Raw genomic sequence first — 21,308 nt, 5'->3', positions numbered from 1 at the left:
GATTACAGTGATTCTATAGATTGCTTTGGGTAGTATACTCATTTTCCCTATATTGATCCTTCCGATCCATGAACACAGTATATTTCTCCATCTATTTGTCTTCTTTGATTACTTTCACCAGTGTTTTATAGTTTTCTATATATAGGTCTTTTGTTTCTTTAGGTAGATATATTCCTAAGTATTTTATTCTTTTGTTGCAATGATGAATGGAATTGTTTCCTTAATTTCTCTTTCTGTTTTCTCACTATTAGTGCACAGGAGTGCAAGAGATTTCTGTGTGTTGATTTTATATTCTGCAACTTTACTATATTCATTAATTAGTTCTAGTAATGTTCTGGTGGAGTCTTCAGGGTTTTCTATGTAGAGGATCATGTCATCTGCAAACAGAGTTTTATTTCTTCTTTTCCAATTTGGATTCTTTTTATTTCTTTTTCTGCTCTGATTGCTGTGGCAAAAACTTCCAAAACTATGTTGAATAGTAGTTGTGAGAATGGGCAGTCTTGTCTTGTTCCTGACTTTAGGGGAAATGCTTTCAATTTTTCACCATTGAGGATAATGTTTGCTGTGGGTTTGTCATTCAGTTCAGGTCAGTCGCTCAGTCGTGTCCGACTCTTTATGACCCCATGATCGCAGCATGCCAGGCCTCCCTGTTCACCACCAACTCCCAGAGTTCACTCAGACTCGTGTCCATCGAGTCAGTGATGCCATCCAGCCATCTCATCCTCGGTAGTCCCCTTCTCCTCCTGCCCCCAATCCCTCCCAGCATCAAAGTCTTTTCCAATGAGTCAACTCTCCACATGAGGTGGCCAAAGTACTGGAGTTTCAGCTTTAGCATCATTCCTTCCAAAGAAATCCCAGTTGATCTCCTTCAGAATGGACTGGTTGGATCTCCTTGCAGTCCAAGGGACTCTGAAGAGTCTTATCCAACACCACAGTTCAAAAGCATCAGTTCTTCGGCACTCAGCCTTCTTCACAGTCCAACTTTCACATCCATACATGACCACTGGAAAAACGATAGCCTTGACTAGACAGACCTTAGTCAGCAAAGTAATGTCTCTGCTTTTCAATATGCTATCTAGATTGGTCATAACTTTTCTTCCAAGGAGTAGGAGTCTTTTAATTTCATGGCTGCAAGCACCATCTGCAGTGATTTTGGAGCCCAAAAAAATAAAGTCTGACACTGTTTCCACTGTTTCCCCATCTATTTCCCATGGAGTGATGGGACCGGATGCCATGATCTTCGTTTTCTGAATGTTGAGCTTTAAGCCAGCTTTTTCACTCTCCTCTTTTACTTTCATCAAGAGGCTTTTTAGTTCTTCTTCACTTTCTTCCATAAGGGTGGTGTCATCTGCATATCTGAGGTTATTGATATTTCTTCCAGCAATCTTGATTTCAACTTGTGTTTTTTCCAGTCCAGCGTTTCTCATGCTGTACTCTGCATATAAGTTAAATAAGCAGGGTGACAATATACAGCATTGATGTACTCCTTTTCCTATTTGGAACCAGTTTGTTGTTCCATGTCCAGTTCGAACTGTTGCTTCCTGACCTGCATACAGATTTCTCAAGAGGCAGGTCAGGTGGTCTGGTATGCCCATCTCTTGAAGAATTTTCCACAGTTTATTGTGATCCACACAGTCAAAGGCTTTGGCATAGTCAATAAAGCAGAAATAGATGTTTTTTCTGGAACTCTCTTGCTTTTCCATGATCCAGCAGATGTTGGCAATTTGATCTGTGGTTCCTGTGCCTTTTCTAAAACCAGCTTGAATATCAGGAAGTTCACAGTTCACATATTGCTGAAGCCTGTCTGGAGAATTTTATATAGCTTTTGTTATGTTGAGGTATGTTCCTTCTATTCCTGCTTTCTGGAGAGTTTTTATCATAAATGGATGTTGACTTTTGTCAAAGGCTTTCTCTGCATCTATTGTGATAATCATATGGCTTTTATTTTTCAATTTGTTAATGTGGTGTATTGTACTGATTGATTTGCAGATATTGAAGAATCCTCACATCCCTGGGATAAAGCCCACTTGGTCATGATGTATGATCTTTTTAATGTGTTGTTGGATTCTGATTGCTAGAATTTTGTTAAGGATTTTTGCATCTATGTTCATCAGTGATATTGGCCTGTAGCTTTCTTTTTTTGTGGCATCTTTGTCAGGTTTTGGTATTAGGGTGATGGTGGCTTCATAGAATGAGTTTGGAAGTTTACCTTCCTCTGCAATTTTCTGGAAGAGTTTGAATGGATACGTGTTAGCTCTTCTCTAAATTTTGGTAGAATTCAGCTGTGAAGCCATCTGGACCTGGGCTTTTGTTTGCTGGAAGATTTCTGATTACGGTTTTAATTTCCATGCTTGTGATGGATTTGTTAAGATTTTCTATTTCTTCCTGGTTCAGTTTTGGAAAGCTGTACTTTTCTAAAAATTTGTCCATTTCCTCCACGTTGTCCATTTTATTGGCATATAATTGCTGATAGTAGTCTCTTATGATCCTTTGTATTCCTGTGTTGTCTGTTATGATCTCCCATTTTCATTTATAATTTTATTGATTTGAGTTTTCTCCCTTTGTTTCTAAATGAGTCTGGCTAATGGTTTGTCAATTTTATTTATCCTCTCAAAGAACCAGTTTTTGGCTTTGTTGATTTTTGCATTTTTTTTGTCTCTTTTGTTTCTTTTGCATTTATTTCTGCCCTAATTTTTAAGGTTTCTTTCCTTCTATTAACCCTCGGGTACTTGATTTCTTCCTTTTCTAGTTGCTTTAGGTGTAGAGGTAGGTTATTTATTTGAATTTTTTCATGATTCTTGAGGTATGCCTGTATTGCTAGGAACCTTCCCCTTTGCACTGTTTTTATAGTGTCCCACTGTTCCAGATAGGAAAAGGAGTACGTCAAGGCTGTATATTGTCACCCTGCTTATTTAACTTCTATGCAGAGTACATCATGAGAAACACTGGGCTGGAAGAAACACAAGCTGGAATCCAGATTGCCGGGAGAAATATCAATAACCTCAGATATGCAGATGACACCACCCTTATGGAAGAAAGTGAAGAAGAACTAAAAAGCCTCTTGATGAAAGTAAAAGAGAAGAGTGAAAAAGCTGGCTTAAAGCTCAACATTCAGAAAACGAAGATCATGGCATCCGGTCCCATCACTCCATGGGAAATAGATGGGGAAACAGTGGAAACAGTGTCAGACTTTATTTTGGGGGCCTCCAAAATCACTGCAGATGGTGACTGCAGCCATGAAATTAAAAGACACTTACTCCTTGGAAGAAAAGTTATGACCAACCTAGATAGCATATTGAAAAGCAGAGACATTACTTTGCTGACTAAGGTCTGTCTAGTCAAGGCTATCGTTTTTCCAGTGGTCATGTATGGATGTGAAAGTTGGACTGTGAAGAAGGCTGAGTGCCGAAGAACTGATGCTTTTGAACTGTGGTGTTGGATAAGACTCTTCAGAGTCCCTTGGACTGCAAGGAGATCCAACCAGTCCATTCTGAAGGAGATCAACTGGGATTTCTTTGGAAGGAATGATGCTAAAGCTGAAACTCCAGTACTTTGGCCACCTCATGTGGAGAGTTGACTCATTGGAAAAGACTTTGATGCTGGGAGGGATTGGGGGCAGGAGGAGAAGGGGACGACCGAGGATGAGATGGCTGGATGGCATCACTGACTCGATGGACACGAGTCTGAGTGAACTCTGGGAGTTGGTGGTGGACAGGGAGGCCTGGCGTGCTGCGATTCATGGGGTCGCAAAGAGTTGGACACGACTGAGTGACTGAACTGGACTGAACTGAACTGACAGGTTTTGGATTATTGTGTTTTCATTTTCATTCGTTTCTGATATCTATAGGACATTTCACCTCAAAACAATGAATTTCACCTTTTTCTCAAGAACACACGGAACCTTCTCCAGGATAGATCACATCCTGGGCCATAAATCTAGCCTTGCTAAATTCAAAAAAATTGAAATCCTTCCACGCATCTTTTCTGACCACAATGCAGTAATATTAGATCTAAACTACAGGAGAAAAACTATTAAAAATTCCAACATATGGAGGCTGAACAACACGCTGCTGAATAACAAACAAATCACAGAAGAAACCAAAAAAAAATCAAAATACGAATGTTGAGTTTAAAGCCAACTTTTTCACTGTCTTCTTTCACTTTCATCAAGAGGCTCTTTAGTTCTTCTTTGCTTTCTGCCATAAGGGTGGTGTCATCTGTGTATCTGAGGTTATTGTTATCTTTCCTGGCAATCTTGATTCCAGCTTGTGCCTCATTCAGCTCGGCATTTTGCATGATGTACTCTGCATATAAGTAAATGAGCGGGGTGACAATATACAGCCTTGATTTAGTCCTTTACCTATTTGGAACCAGTCTGTTGTTCCATGTCCAGTTCTAACTGCTGCTTCTTGACTTGCATACAGATTTCTCAGGAGGCAGGTAAGGTGGCCTGGTATTCCATCTCTTTAAGTATTTTTTACAGCTTGTTATGATCCACATAGTCAAAGGCTTCAGCATAGTCAATAAAGCAGAAGTAGTTTTTCTGGAACTCCCTTGCTTTTTCAATGAACCAACGGATGTTGGCAATTTATCTCTGGTTCCTCTGACTTTTCTAAATCCAGCTTGTTAATCTGGTAGTTCTCGGTTCAGGTACTGTTGAAGCCTTGCTTGAAGAATTTTGAGCATTACTTTGCTAGCATGTGAGATGAGTGCAACTGTGCAGTAGTTTGAACAGTCTTTGTCATTGCCTTTCTTTGGGATTGTAATGAAAACTGACCCTTACCATTCCCATGGCCACTGCTGAGTTTTCCCAATTTGCCGGCATGTTGAGTGCAGCACTTCCACAGCATCATCTTTTAGGTTGAAATAGCTCAATTGGAATTCCATCACCTTCACTAGCTTTGTTCATAGTGATGTTTCCTAAGGCCCACTTGACTTCGCATTCCAGGATGTCTGGCTCTAGGGCGAGTGACCATACCATCATGGTTATCCGGGTCATGAAGATGTTTTCTGTATAGTTCTTCTGTATATTCTTGCCACCTTTTCTTAATAACTTTTGCTTCTGGTAAGTCCATACCATTTCTGTCCTTTATTGTTCCCATCTTTGCATGAAATTTTCCCTTGGTATCTCTAATTTTCTTGAAGAGGTCTCTCATCTTTCCCATTCTGTTGTTTCCTCTATTTCTTTGCATCGATCACTGAGGAAGGCTTTCTTATCTTTCCTTGCTATTCTTTGGAACTCTGCATTTAAATGGGTATATCTTTCCTTTTCTTCTTTGCCTTTAGCTTCTCTTCTTTTCACAGCTATTTGTAAGGCTTCCTCAGACTACCATTTTCCCTTTCTCCATTTCTTTTTCTTGGGGATGATCTTGATCAGTTCCTCCTGTGCAATGTCATGAACCTCCATCCATAGTTCTTCAGGCACTCTGTCAGATCTAATCCCTTGAATCTATTTGTCAATTCCACTGTACAATCATGAGTGGTTTGATTCAGGTCATCCCTCAATGGTCTACTGGTTTTCCCTACTTTCTTCAATGTAAGTCTGAATTTTGCAATAAGGAATTCATGATCTGAGCTACAGTCAGCTCCAAGTCTTGCTTTTGCTGACTGTATAGAGCTTCTCCATCTTTGGCTGCAAAGAATATAATCAATCTGACTTCAATATTGACAATCTGGTGATGTCCATGTAGGGAGTCATCTCTTGTGTTGTTGGAAGAGGGTGTTTGCTATGACCAGTGCATTCTCTTGGCAAAACTCTGTTAGCTTTTGCCCTGCTTCATTTTGTACCTGCCTGCTGAGAAATCTGTAAGCAAGTCAAGAAGCAAGTTAGAACCAGACATGGAAGAGCAAACTGGTTACAAGCTGAGGAAGGACTATGTGAAGGCTATATATGATCACCCTGATTATTTAACTTATATGCAGAGTATATCATGTGAAATGCCAAGCTGGATGAAACACAAGCTGGAATCAAGATTGCCAGGAGAAATATCAATAATCTCAGATATGCATATGACACCACCCCTATGGCAGAAAGCAAAGAACTAAAGAGCCTCTTGATGAAAGTGGAAGAGGAGAGTGAAAGAGTTGGCTTAAAACTCAACATTCAAAAAACAAAGATCTTGGCATCTGGTCCCATCACTCCATGGCAAATAGATGGGGAAACAATGGAAACAGTGAGAGACTATTTTCTTGGGCTCAAAATCACTGTGGAATGTGACTGAAGCCAGGAAATTAAAAGATGCTTGCTCCTTGGAATAAAAGCTGTGACAAACCTAGACAGCATATTAAAAAGCAGAGACATCACTTTGCTGAAAAAGGTCCATCTAGTCAAAGCTATGGTTTTTCCATTAGCCATCTATGAATGTGAGAGTTGGACCATAAAGAAAGTTGACCACCAAGGAACCTATGCTTTTGAACTGTGGTGTTGTAGAAGACTCTTGAGAGTTCCTTGGACTGCAAGGAGATCAAACCTGTCAATCCTAAAGGAACTCAGTCCTGAATATTCATTGGAAAGACTGATGCTGAAGCTGAAACTCCAATACTTTGGTCACCTGATGGGAAGAACTGACTCACTGGAAAAGACCCTGATGCTGAGAAAGACTGGAGGCAGGAGGAGAAGGGGACAACAGAGGATAAAATGGATTTGATGGACATGAGTTTGAGCAAGCTCCTGGAGTTGGTGATGGACAGGGAAGCCTGGCGTGCTGCAGTCCATGGGTTCCAAAGAGTTGGACATGACTGAGTGAATGAAATGAACTGAAGGGCACTTCAATCTCCTGTTGTTCAAGGGTCAACTGTGTATCTCTGTATAATTTTGTGGTTGCCCCAAAGATTCCAAATACGTCCCATAGATCACATTCTACTAGTGTCAACCATCTACCACTTCAAGTATTGTGTAGAAAACTGAATACTTTTTAGGTCCCTTTACCCAACCTCCTTCCATTATGATATACATGTCTTAAATATCTAAAAATAGATTGAGACCCATATATCAAACAATATTATCACTTTTGTCTTTAACCACTGAACACAATTTTTAAACTCTGGAATAGAAGAATCACCTATTAATATTTATCTTTTTAAAATCCATTTATTATTTCTGGCTGGGCTGGGCCTCAGTTGCTGCACATGGGCTTTCTCTAGTTTCAGGAGTGGGCTTACTTTTCTTTGTGGTGGGCATTCTTCTCATTGTGGTGGATTCTGTTGTTCCAGAGCACAAGCTCTGGGCATGTATAGTTCATTAGTTGTAGCATGCAGGCTCAACAGTTGTGATGCACAGACTTAGTTATCCACAGTTTCTGTGATCTTCCCAGACCAGGGATCGAACTGTGTCCCCTACAGTGGCAAGTGTCTCCTTAACCACTGGACCACCAGAGCAGTTCCCACCTATGTATTTTTTACCCTTTCCTTTGCCTTTTTTTATTCCTCATGTTCCAAGTTGTTTTCCTTACCCTTGTTTTATTGAGCTATAAGTGACATATAGCATTGTATCATTTTTAGGTGTACAGCATGATTTGATATATGCTGCTAAGTTGCTTCAGTCATGTCTGACTCTGTGCAACCCCATAGATGGCAGCCCACCAGGCTCCCCCATCCCTGGGATTCTCCAGCCAAGAACACTGGTGTGGGTTGTCATTGCAACATCATTATCTTTTGTCTAAAGAATTTTTCATTTCCACTTGATTCTTCTTTACTTCTCTTTCTCTGCTAACACCTTCTACTTTTTCAATTAACAAGTGTTCATAATTGTTTGTTGGAGACATTTTATGATAGCTGCTTTAACATTCTTAGAAATAATTCCAACATCTGTTTCTCCTGCTGTTCACATATATTTATTACCTTTTCTCACTGAAGCTGAGTTTTTTCTAGATCTTGGTATGGAAAACTCTGGGTTGTATCCTGAGCATTTTGAGTATTCGGAGATTAGAAATCTCATTAAAATCTATTTTAACAGAGATTCAATATGTCTAGGTTCAGAAAACATGTCCTGGACCACATTTGTAAGATACGGTTTTAACGCCAACTTAGTTTTCAAAGGCTCTGCAGAAATCAGTCTACAACACAGATAGTGTTCCAATCGATTCTCAAACCTTCTGCTGTGTTGTGCCTGTGTGGTTTCATGCATAGGTTATACAAAGGTCTGCCCAGGATTTTATGAACAGGTTTTTAAATTCCCTTTCTCTAGCATGGCAATTCCTCAGAAAACTAAACATAGATTTACCATGTGATACAGTAATTCCACTTTGGGCTACACACTTAAAAGCACTGAAAACAAGTTCTTGAAAATATACTTGTACTCTTAATGTTCATAGCAGCATTTTTCAAAACAGCCAAGAGGCAGAAGCAAGCCAAATGTCTATCAGAGGATAAATGAAGAAGCAAAATGTGATATCTATACATAGTAGAATATCATTCAATCTAAAAAGGGAAGGAAATCCTGTCACATGCCACAACATAGATGAAATCTGAGGACATTATGCTAAATCAAACAAGATAGTCACGAAAAGACAAATACGTAGTCAGATTCATAGGAGCAAAAAGTAGAATTGTGGTAAGCAGGGGCTGAGGGCAGAAGGAAAGGTGGAATTGTTATTTAACAGGTATGAACTTTCAGATTTGCAAGATGAACAAGTTCTATAGATTTGTTTCCAAACAATGTGAATATATTTGATACTACTAAATCGTACACTTAAAAGAGTTATGATGGCAACTTGTGTTATGTGCTTTTTAAGAGAACTTTTAAAACGAAGGAAATTCTGACAGATGCTACAATATAGATGAGTCTTGACATGCTAAAGTGAAATGAGCTATACTGACATCATGCTGATGTGAAATGAGCTTAACACAAAATAACAAATACTGCATGATTTCACAGAACAATCAAACCACATAGACAGAGAAAAAAGAATGATGGTTGCAAAGGCTTGGATGGAGTTAGTATTAACATCTAACAAATAGTTTTAGTCTGAGAAGATGAAAAGTGCTAGAGATCTATGTGGTGATGCTTAAAAGAAGGTGGAGGTACTTAATGCCATTAAACTGTACCCTAAAAATGGTTTAAATGGTAAATTTTATGTTAAGAATATTTTACAATAAAAAAATAATTTTTTCTGGAAAACTTTTCTCAATAATTCTCTGCTCACTCTCTAGCTGAAGAAGAAAGGAAATGGGTACCACCACTTACATCAGTACAGAAATAGTTACAGGGATCTGCTCACTGAGTCTCCAGAGCCTCACTCGCAAGCTGTGACAGGGTGGGGAGTGGTTTCTGTGTGGTGTTCCCCTGAGTAGGACTGGTATGATCAAAACATTTATATCATATTGGATTACCCTTCTACCAGTTATTGGGCTAGATATAACAGATTTCTGTGGAGCTTTTTTCTGTCTGCAGCTATAGGTGTTTCCAGGTCAGCTCTCTTCAGAGCTCATGTCAGGATACATGAGGAGAAACAGAAATTAGCATGTGGAAACTCGCTCCCTATTATGAAGCTGCTTTGGTCTTAGGAACCAAGCCAGTCCACATTCTATTCTTCACCATTCAGAGTCTTCTGTTAGTTGCTTTGTGAATTTTGTCCAGTGTCTTATATTTTTAATGTTCTTTGGTAATTAATGGAGAGAATATGGTGGAATACACAGTAGTAGTTGTAATTTGCGCACTCTCCAGAGTCCTATGTCCCACTTTCAGTAGTTTGCCATTTTTACTATTTAGTAAATATAATATGATTTTACCTGTTCTAGATACTTTTGTGGTATTCATGTCCTGACTAGACTATGACTGGTAGGCAATATTTATTACTGATGAGTATAGACTGTAGCCATCAATGTGAGTGGTGGAGATATATGGATGGTGGTCATGGGAAATGAAGATGTCAACAGAGAAACTGAGCAGTTGGGAAGATCATCTACAATGAAGTTAAAGTCACAGAAGAGAAAAGGACAATGTGCCGGGAGCTCACTTGTCTCAGCACCATTACCACATTAGGCCATGACCATGAGGAACTTGCACAATGAAATGGAAGCTCTGAAAGAGCATTCAGTTTCAATCCTGATTCAAATATTCTGCATGGAATAGTTGTCACCATTGATATGAACCCTAGTCTGGGGTCAGGAAATCCAGTTCGAATTCTGGCTTTATCATGTACATTCTAGCCTTACGTCCTCAGCAATACATTTCTCTTCTTTGAATTCACAGTTCTTCACTGTGAAATAGGATGTTCATTTCTTTCCTGTTTGCCTCACAGAAGGCTGGGAAGGGAGTAGTACATGCCACATTCTCTAATATAACCATCCGACGGTTCGTCTCTACTTTCGGCTGCCCAAGGACATACATTCTACAGAAAAGCATGTGTTTTTTGTCCTCATTCCTGCTATGATCCAACTCTTCCTTTGTTGTCCCTTGGACATTGCTAGAACCTACTGCCCAAATCCAGAATGATTCTCCCTCACACATTCTCAGACAAGTCCTTCTAAAACAATAAGCTAATCTATTCTCTAAAACCTACCATAGTTGCCCAGTACACATTTAGGGATCTCTGTGATCCAGTCTCAGCAAGCCTTGTAGCCATACCTTCCCCCTCACATAGGCCCCTCACGTCCCCAAAGTGGACTACTCTTGACATCCATACAGACCAGCTCACAGATCTACAAACTTGCTATTCCTCCTTTGGATGCCCTTAACTAAGCTGCTACCTCTACCTAGAATATTCTCGTTCTCCATATCTGCTTGGAAAAATACTATTTTTCCTTCAAGGCTCAACCTAAACACTGTTCTGAGCACACAGATCATTTTTCACAAAAGAGGTGGCTTCTTCCTCCTCCACTGAGGTTCCATTGCATTTGCCTTAGTCTTCTCTGCAAGGCACTCACTCACCACAAATGGTCCTATACTGTGTAAACATGCCATGTCTCCTTCACTGGCTGCAAACAGCTCTTAGGCACGACTCCGTCTCACTCATCTGCCTCTCACTCAGAAGAAGGATATAGTAGGAATACAGATGATGCCTAGGAAATGTTAGTTAAATAGATTGCTAAGCTAGGGCATAGAGGTAAGCTCCAAGCATGTTTGCAGGGAGGCCAGATTTGAGCTACGTGTGGAGACTATATAGAGTGTGTGATTTATAAGCCTGTGATTGACAATGTAGGGATGCAGACACGTGGTTTGTAAAGGAGAAGTGATCCATGTATTGTGTTATGTGCAGATGTGCCAGGTGAATAAGGGAGAAACTCCCAGGGCTTGCCCTCTCTACAGCTTGGGCCAGGCTGGAGTCATCCACTGGTCTTTTCTCCTCCCACCCTGGTCCCTTTTTTCCTACCTTATTCGTACATCACTCTCCAGTCCATGGGCCCCATATTCAACAGCCTTCTCAAAGGACATTATGGTATTCTCAGGCCCCAGCTATGGAAGAAAAGGACATCAGGCCTTTAATCTCATAGTCTTTTCTGCCAATATCCATTTTAGCATAGGAAAGGGGAACAGTAATGAAAGGACTTTAGGAAGCAGAGTTTGGTTCTCTTGGCTCTTTGTTCTAAGAACCTGCCTACATTCTCCTCTCACAAATCTGGTTTGGGAATTCTGCTCATCTGAGACAATGCCACTGGACATAATAAAGAGAAATGGACTGAGAATTAGAAGAATTAAGTCCAACCTCTATAATTAATTACTTATCTTGTCATCTCAAGCCAACTTCTTTATTTCTCCAGGGGTTTCTGAGAATCTGATGTGCCCTTGTCTCATCCACACCCATGCACACCCACATCCATCAAGCTCAGACTTACCATGGGTGCACCTCTATGTCCAAAGAAGGTTGGCTTGGGTGCCAATTTCTCCTTCTCCTGAAGGCAGGGAGAGTAAGTCCCAAATGGCACCACATAGAGACATAAAAGGATAAGAAAAAAGGGCACTCCAATGGCCACTTGTAGAGCTGAAAAAGTTGGAATGAAAAAGTGATGAAAAAGAAAAAAGGAATGGAGAACCATCCCAAGCAAATAAGTATCCCCCCAAAATAGTTATAGTAAATATCTAATCCATGGGTTCACTGACTCTGTGAACTCACAGATTTACTATTTTTCTCAGGTCCCCCACATTTCAATTATTTGAAAGCAAAAGGCTACCCAAATACAAGCATGATTATTAAGTTAAAATTATTGCAAATGCATCTTGGAGTGTGAAGTCAAGTGGGCCTCAGGAACCATTACTACCAATAAAGCTAGTGGAAGTGATGGAATTCCATCTGTGCTAATTAAAATACTAAAAGATAGATGGTGTTTAAGTGTTACACTCAATATGCCAGCAAATTTAGAAAATCCAGCAATGGCCACAGGACTAGAAAATGTAAGTTTTCATCCAAATTCCAAAGAAGGATCGTGCTAAAGGATATTCAAACTACTGGACAATTATGCTCACTTTCCATGCTAGTAAGGTTATGCTCAAAATCCTTCAAGCTAGGTTTCAGTAGTACGTGAATCAAGAACTTCCAGATGAACAAGCAGGGTTTCGAAAAAGCAGTGGAACCAGAGATTAAATTGCCAACATCCGTTGGATCATAGAGAAACCAAGGGAATTCCAGAAAAACATCCACTGCTGCCTCATTGACTACAAGAAAGCCTTTGACTGTGTGGATCAGAACAAACTCTGAAAATTCTTAAAGAGATGGGAATACCAGACCATCTTATCTATCTCCTAAGAAACCTGTATGCGAGCCAAGAAGCAACAGTTAGAACCTTACATTGAACAATGGACTGGTTCCAAATTGGGAAAGGAGTACCACAAAGCTATATACTGTCATCTTGTTTATTTAACTTATATGCAGAGTATATCATGCAAAATGCCAGGCTGGATGAGTTACAAACTGGAATCAAGACTGTTGGGAATAATATTAACAATCTCAAATATTTAGATGAACCACTTTAATAGGAAAAAGTGAAGACAAACTGAACAGTTTCTTGATGAGGGTGAAAGAGAAGAGTGAAAAAGCTAGCTTAAAACTCAACATTAAAAAAACTAAGATCATGGCATCCAGTCACATCACTTCACGGGAAAAAGTGAAACTTGTGACAGATTTTCTCTTATTGGGCTCCAAAATCACTGGGGATACTGACTGCAGCCATGAAATTAGAAGACACTTGCTTCTTGGAAGGAAGGCTATAACAAACCTAGACAGCATATTAAAAAGCAAAGACATCACTTTGCTGACAAAAGTCTGTATAGTCAAAAATATGGTCTTTCCAGTAGTCAAGTAAAGATGTGAGAGTTGGACAATAAAGAAAGCTGAACACTGAAAAATTTGTTTTCAAATTGTGGTGCTCAAGAAGACTCCTGAGAGTCCCTTGGACAGTAAGGAGATCAAAGCAATCAATCCTAAAGGAAATCAACCCTGAATATTGATTGGAAGGACTTATGCTGAAGTGCCAATACTTTGGCCACCTGATGCAAAGAGCCGACTCACTGGAAAAGATCTTATTACTGGGAAAGAATGAGAACAGGAGGAGATGGCGGTGACCAAGGATGAGACGGTTGGATGGCATTGCCAATTCAATGGACATGAACTTGGGTGAACTCCAGGAGATGGTGACGGACAGTGAGGCCTGGCGTGCTACAGTCCATGAGGTCACAAAAAGTCGGACATGACTTAGCAACTGAACAACTACAAAAAATTACAAATACAAATTAACAATGGAATAAATTGTACAGGAGGCAGGAAGGAGAGGGAATGTTAAGAGTAGCTTCTCAGAAGGAGGAGGAGTTTGATTGGTTCTGAAAAAGCTCTCAAGCCCTTAAAGATCAGCCTAAAATGCCCAGGTATTGATGGCAGAGAGAAATAGTGGAAGGAATATTAGTTGAAAGAAATTCAAATACAAAGCAGACTTTACTACTTTCTAATTGTGTGACTCAGACTTATTGTTTAACCTCTCTGGGTATTCATTTTCTTCATTTCAAAAAATGGAGCTATTCTGCTACTAATATTACCTCATGCAATTGATATGACACTATTGACTCATCATAGACCAAAGATGATGCTGTGAAAGTGCTGCACTCAATATGCCAGCAAATTTGGAAAACTCAGCAGTGGCCACAGGACTGGAAAAGGTCAGTTTTCATTCCAATCCCAAAGAAAGGCAATGCCAAAGAGTGCTCAAACTACCTCACAATTGCACTCATCTCACATGCTAGTAAAATAATGCTCAAAATTCTCCAAGCCAGGCTTCAGCAATACGTGAACCGTGAACTTCCAGATGTTCAAGCTGGTTTTAGAAAAGGCGGAGGAACCAAAGATCAAATTGCCAACATCCCTAGATCATGGGAAAAGCAAGAGAGTTCCAGAAAAACATCTATTTCTGCTTTATTGACTATGGCAAAGCCTTTGACTATGTGGATCACAGTAAACTGTGGAAAATTCTCTAAGAGATGGCAATACCAGACCACCTGACCTGCCTCTTGAGAAACTTGTATGCAGGCCAGGGAGCAACAGTTAGAACTGGACATGGAACAACAGACAGGTTCCAAATAAGATAGGAGTATATCAAGGCTGTATATTGTCACCCTGCTTATTTAACTTCTATGCAGAGTACATCATGAGAAATGCTGGGCTGGAAGAAGCACAAGCTGGAATCAAGATTGCCGGGAGAAATATCAATAACCTCAGATATGCAGATGACACCACCGTTATGGCAGAAAATGATGAAAGTGAAAGAGGAGAGTGAAAAAGTTGGCTTAAAGCTCAACATTCAGAAAACGAAGATCATGGTATCCGGTCCCATCACTTCATGGGAAATAGATGGGGAAACAGTGGAAACAGTGTCAGACTTTATTTTGGGGGGCTCCAAAATCACTGCAGATGGTGACTGCAGCCATGAAATTAAAAGACACTTACTCCTTGGAAGAAAAGTTATGACCAACCTGGATAGCATATTCAAAAGCAGAGACATTACTTTGCCAGCAAAGGTCCGTCTAGTCAAGGCTATGGTTTTTCCAGTGGTCATGTGTGGATGTAAGAGTTGGACTGTGAAGAAAGCTGAGTGCCAAAAAATTGATGCTTTTGGACTGTGGTGTTGGAGAAGACTCTTGAGAGTCCCTTGGACTGCAAGGAGTTCCAACCAGGCCATTCTGAAGGAGATCAGCCCTGGCTGTTCTTTGGAAGGAATGAAGCTAAAGCTGAAACTCCAATACTTTGGCCACCTCATGTGAAGATTTGACTCACTGGAAAAGACTTTGATGCTGGGAGGGCTTGGGGGCAGGAGGAAAAGGGAATGACAGAGGATGAGATGGCTGGATGGCATCACCAACTCTATGGACGTGAGTTTGAGTGAACTCCAGGAGTTAGTGATGGACAGGGAGGCCTGGCGTGCTGCGATTCTTGGGGTCGCAAAGAGTCGGACACAACTAAGTGACGGAACTGAGCTGAACTGAACTCGTTGTATTTCTCTCTCCCCCACTCCTCTCTTTAACGCACACACACATACACACACAGACTAATCACAATACCTGTTATCACTGGCAATACCTCAACACTTACTATTTTATACATTTGAGGATTTAACCTATTTGCACATTTTAAAATTACCATCCATGTCACTTTCAAATCTAGCTCTCCAGCTCTAACCTCTCAATTTCGTGAGCATACTACAGCATGTATTTCTTCTTCTTTCATTACTTGTAATCTGGTAACGTCTCATTCTAGCTAAAATTCAGGAAATAAAAAAGAAAAGAGTTCATTATTGTCCCCTTTAAGTTCCTGCCCCCAGAAATATTTCCTAAAATTCACCAGCTTACATACACATACACACATAATGGCAATCCTGTTTTTCTCTTTCTGAGTCCTTGGACACGTCAGGAAGCAAGCACTCCTTGTTTAACCAGTAATAATAAAAAGAGACATAGACAGAAGCAGAGTCTCCTGGTTTCTCAGTAAGGATGCTGAGAGTTAACCCCATTCTCAAAACAGCTTCACATACAGCTCTGATTCTTATTTGCTTCCATGATATTAGGACAAAGAATGAAGAGGAAAGTAGTGGCAGAGGCAGATTTCTGCTTCTGTGCAAGTCCTCAGACGTGACAGACTCACCATGGACTGCTTTGAAGGACTAAGATGTATCCAGGGAATATCTGCACCTGTTTCTTGAGTTGAAAATAGTAATATCTGGAGGCTAATTACAATATTGTATTGGTTTTGCCATACATCAACATGAATCCACCACGGGTGTACACATGTTCCCATTCCTGAACCCCCCTCCCACCTCCCTCCCCATACCATCCCTCTGGGTCATCCCAGTGCACCAGCCCCAAGCATCCTGTACCCTGCATTGAACCTAGGCTGGTGATTCATTTCTTATGTGATATTATACATGTTTCAATGCCATTCTCCCAAATCATCCACCCTCTTCATCTCCCACCGAGTCCAAAAGACTGTTCTATACATCTGTGTCTCTTTTGCTGTCTTGCACAATTAGCCTCCAATTAAAAATAAATAAAATTAAATTTTTTAAAAAAGTCTCAGTGCTGATACCATCAATAGAATGTTATACAGAAGAGAAAAAATAAACAAAATATAGCAACATACACACACACAAAGAAAATAGTAATATCTGAATACAAACTTAAAGAACTATGACGTGTAACATCACTGGCCAAATAAAAATAAAATGCCCTCTACCCTCCCTCAAACTACTCCAATCTATTCCCTGAAAGTTAATGAGAGAAAATACTTATTTTTCTAAAAGGAGAATGTCCCTTTAGAAGATGGACTGCTTAGCCTGGGAAATGCTATGACAGGATGTTATGACAGACCATGTACGGTTGTGAGTTTGATCACAAGGAGCATGCTTGAGTAACAAGATAAATTAGTTTCAAAAAGATACAGTGGTGCTTTGCTTGTTCTGCTGAGTAAAGTACAGTAGTTAAAGCCAGAGCTGGAAGAATCAGGGAAGGCTCCACCCACAGGACATACCTTCTCCTTCCAAATGGATCAAGTAGAAGGCCACAGGCCATGAAAGCAAAACCATCACAGATATGCTGCTCAGGTGTATGTAGGGAGAAAAGACCTGTGAGGAAATTGAAAAGTCAGCCTGAACACATCTGGACAGACAGGGCTACAACTAAGTATGGTGCTTACCTGAAGTGACAGCCCGATGGTGAGCCACCTGTCTTTCCAGTAAGTTAACAAAATCCATAACAAAAATAAGAAAAATGGAATCATTATCAGAACCAGGATCTGGGGAGACAAAAAGAGTGTTCTGACTTCCATGCAGTAGGCTTTGATCATAACTGTGCTTGAGAAATGTGTATTTGTTCTTACAGTTTCAGTGACCTTATTCCTCATCTCCTAATCTAACCACCCCTCAAACCCCCGGTACTACTTGGATTTAATCTTGTTGCTGCCAAGTCTAAGTTATGTAGCATGGCTGGAAAAAAATTATACAGCTATATGGTCTGATGTTTTTACTAATTAATTATTTCCACCTCAGCTGGGTCTTCAATACTGTTTGGCATATCTCACCAAGTTTCAACAATGCCCATTTTAAATATTCAATATCACTTTAAATGACTCAGTATAATCACAAGTCAACAGTATTTGTAATTGCCTTTTCAACATATGTTTTTTCCCAAATAGACTATAAGCTTATGAGGTCAAGGACAATATTTGGGTAAGATCATATTCTCACTGCCTTTAAGAGGCAGTGTCTCACTGCCTGACACACAGTAATCATTCAGCAAATATCTGTTGGACAGATTTTAAAAATCTACTATTACACTGAAACCAAGAAGACACAATTTTAACTTGTTCCCCTCCAAATGTAGTTTTTGTACATCTGTGGTGCCCTCTAGAGACTTCTGTATCTATGAAAGCAACTGAATCCATGATCAAACCTCACAAAATAATTTCAGGCCTTGCTGCCTTAAATGGTTAATTTTCAAAATTCCAGCTGAGTTATTTCCAGTGTTGAAAGATGATGCTGTTAAAGTGCTACACTTAACATGCCAGCAAATTTGGAAAACACAGCCATGGCACAGGACTGGAAAAAGTCAGTTTTCATTCCAATCTCAAAAAAGGGCAATGCAAACGAATATTCAAACTACCGCTCAACTGCACTCATTTCACATGCTAGCAAGGTAAAGCTCAAAATCCTTTTAGCTAGGCTTCAACAATATGTGACCCAAGAACTTCCAGATGTACAAGCTGGATTTAGAAAAGGCAGAGGAACCAGAGATCAAATTGCCAACATCTCTTGGATCATAGAAAAAGCAAGGGAATTCCAGAAAAACATCTGCTTCATTGACTATGCTAAAGCTTTTGACTGTGTGGATCACAGCAAACTGTGGAAAATTTTTAAAGAGATGGGAATACCAGACCACCTTACCTGTGTCCTGAGAAACCTGTATGCAGGTCAAGAAGCAGCAGTTAGAACTGGACATGGAACAGACTGGTTCCAAACTGGGAAAGGAGTACGTCAACACTGTATATTGTCACCCTGTTTATTTAACTTATATGCAGAGTACATCGTGCAAAATGCCAGGCTTGATGAAGCTCAAGCTGGAGTCAAGGTTGCAGGGAGAAATATCAACAACCTCAGATACGCAGATGACACAACTCTAATAGAAAAAAAAAATAAAACAAGACAAATTATAGAGCCTCTTGACAAGAGTGAAAGAGCAGATTGAAAAAGTAGGCTTAAAACTCAGCATTCAAAAAACTAACCTCTTGGCATCTGGTCCCATCACTTCATGTCAAATAGATGGGGTGGGGGGGGGGGAGGAAATAGTGACAGACTTTATTTTCTTGGGCGCCAAAATTACTGCAGATGGTGACTGCAGCCACGAAATTAAAAGACACTTGCTCCTTGTAAGGAAAGCTATGACAAACCTATAAAAAGCAGAGGCATCACTTTGTTGACAAAGGTCCGTCTAGCTAAAGATATGGTTTTTCCAGTAGTCATATATGGATATGAGAGTTGGACCATAAAGAAGGCTGAGCACCAAGTACTGATGCTTTTCAACTGTAGTGCTGGAAAGAACTCCTGGGAGTCCCTTGAACAGCAAGATAATCAAACCAGTCAATCCTCAAGGAAATCAACCCTGAATATTCTTTGGAAGGACTGATGCTGAAGCTGAAGCTCCGAGACTTTGGTCACCTGATGCAAAGAGTCAACTCATTGGAAAATACTCTGATACTGGGAAAGACTGAAGACAGAAGGAGAATTTGGCCACAGAGGATGAGATTGTCGGATGGCATAATAGACTCAATCAAGATGAGTTTGAGCAAACTCTGGGAGATAGTAAAAGACAGGGAAGCCTGGTGTGTGGCAGTCCATGGGGTTGCAACTGAACAACAACAAAGGAAGAAATATTTCAATTTTAACCAACTCTTCCTGAGAATAAAGAGGGAATTCTCTCTAACTTGTTTTTTGAAGCTAATAAAAACATTGATGCTCAAACTGAACAAGACAATTACAGGAAACAAAACCTATAGTCCAATCTCTTCTATACAAAGACACAAATAGATGTGAAAATCTGAAAAAAAAAAAAAAAAACCTGTTAGCAGACCAAATACCTCATAACACAAATATTTAAATCAGGGTTGATTTCTTGGGATTGACTGGTTTGATCTCCGTGCTATCCAAGAGACTCCCAAGAGTCTTCTCCAACACCACAATTCAAAGGCATCAATTCTTCAGAGATCAGCCTTGTTTATGGTCCAACTCTCACATCCATATATGACTACTGGAAAAACCATAGCTTTGACTATATGGACCTTAGTCGGCAAAGTGATGCCTCTGCTTTTTAACATGCTGTCTAGGTTTGTCACAGCTTTCCTTCCAAGAAGCTAGCTTTTTTTTTTTAATATAAATTTATTTATTTTAATTGGAGGTTAATTACTTTACAATATTGTATTGGTTTTGCCATACTTCAATTTGTGGCTGCAGCTACCATCTACAGTGATTTTGGAGCCCAGGAAAATAAAATCTGCCTGTTTCCACTGTTTCCCTATCTATTTGCCATGAAGTGATGGGACCAGAAGCCATGTTCTTCATTTTTTGAATGCTGAGTTTTAAGCCAAGTTTTTCACTCTCCTCTTTCGCCTTCATCAAGAAGCTCTTTAGTTCTTCACTTTTTATCATTGAAGTGGTATCATCTGCATATCTGAGGTTGTTGATATTTCTCCCAGCAATCTTGATTTCAGCTTGATTCATCCAGCCCAGTATTTTGCATGATATACTCTGCATATACGCTAAATAAGCAAGGTGACAATATACAGTCTTGATGTACTCCTTTCCCAATTTTGAACCAGTCTGTTGTTTCACTTCCAGTTATAACTGTTGCTTCTTGATCTGCATTCAGGTTTCTCAGGGGACAGATAAGGTGATCTAGTATTCCCATCTCTTCCACTTCACTGACTATGCCACAGCCTTTGACTGTGTGGATTAAAACAAACTGAGAATAATTTTAAAGAGAAAATGTTGTTGGAATGCTATCACCTATGGTCAGCTAACCCACTCCATATTGTGCCCTACAGGCAATCTCAGAGGACACTGAGAAACACATTGGTGAGGAGAGTGTCAGCATCCTTGAAAAGCACCATAGTGGCCATGCTTTATGCCTGGATAAAGGTGAGAGATGCTGACACAGAAACTGGCTTCCTGAGATCAAAGGCAATGATGAGATTCTGCTGTGGCAGAGGCCAAGTAGCAGTGCTCACTGCCAGAGGCAAGGTAAGCATGGTTTCTGGAATAGTAATCAGAATGGTTTAACCCGCAGGGACCCTTTGTAGTGACAAATTGCTCATGGTATCCAAACTCCAAAACCTATGGGAATCTCAGTAACACCTATATGTTCATGCTTCAATTTCCTCTTTCCCTGCATGATCTTATTACTTCAATTTCCATTCTTTTAACTCTTAAATGTATACTTTCAATTCATACTTCCCTTTTGAGGGAAATTTTCCTCTTAAGGAAATTTAAGGGGACCACTCAAGGAGTTTGACATGTTTCTGGATTCGAGGAAATACAAGGAAAACCATGCCTGAAAAAGTATAAATACCAAGAGGCTATGCTGGAGATGTTCAAGCCCATAGCAAAACAAGACAAGGGAGGCAATGATGGAAAAGAGTTGCATGTCTTCAGATGCTGGGTCAGTAATGTCTGTCTCCTCAGAACAAAAACAGATCCATTGTACTTTCTTGTGTATTTTTAAAGGGCTCCAAACTCAGGGAGAATAAAAAGGACATCAGCAGAGAAATTTTAGAGGGTACAGGAAGACAGGCATTGAATCCACCAAGAGTTGCAGTCAAGATCTCAACAGAAGGGTCTCTGAAAAC

At 40.0% G+C, this 21,308-nt stretch overlaps 1 protein-coding gene across 1 annotated transcript in view; it reads right to left on the bottom strand.

Annotated features, from left to right (window-relative positions):
* LOC128069095 (glycerophosphodiester phosphodiesterase domain-containing protein 4-like) overlaps positions 1-21,308 on the bottom strand; it is a 105,692-nt gene that overhangs the window by 65,940 nt on the left and 18,444 nt on the right. Inside the window, exons 5-9 of the mRNA XM_052662384.1 lie at positions 17,109-17,207; positions 16,944-17,037; positions 15,600-15,677; positions 11,776-11,921; positions 11,313-11,395 (exon numbers count right to left, since the gene is read on the bottom strand). Coding sequence (XP_052518344.1) covers positions 11,313-11,395; positions 11,776-11,921; positions 15,600-15,677; positions 16,944-17,037; positions 17,109-17,207 — 500 coding nt within the window. The remainder of the gene's footprint in view (positions 1-11,312; positions 11,396-11,775; positions 11,922-15,599; positions 15,678-16,943; positions 17,038-17,108; positions 17,208-21,308) is intronic.

The sequence above is a fragment of the Budorcas taxicolor genome, chromosome 25, assembly GCF_023091745.1.
Source record: "Budorcas taxicolor isolate Tak-1 chromosome 25, Takin1.1, whole genome shotgun sequence".
NCBI classification, from domain to species: Eukaryota; Metazoa; Chordata; class Mammalia; order Artiodactyla; family Bovidae; genus Budorcas; species Budorcas taxicolor.
This window is presented reverse-complemented; position numbering and strand designations above follow the sequence as displayed.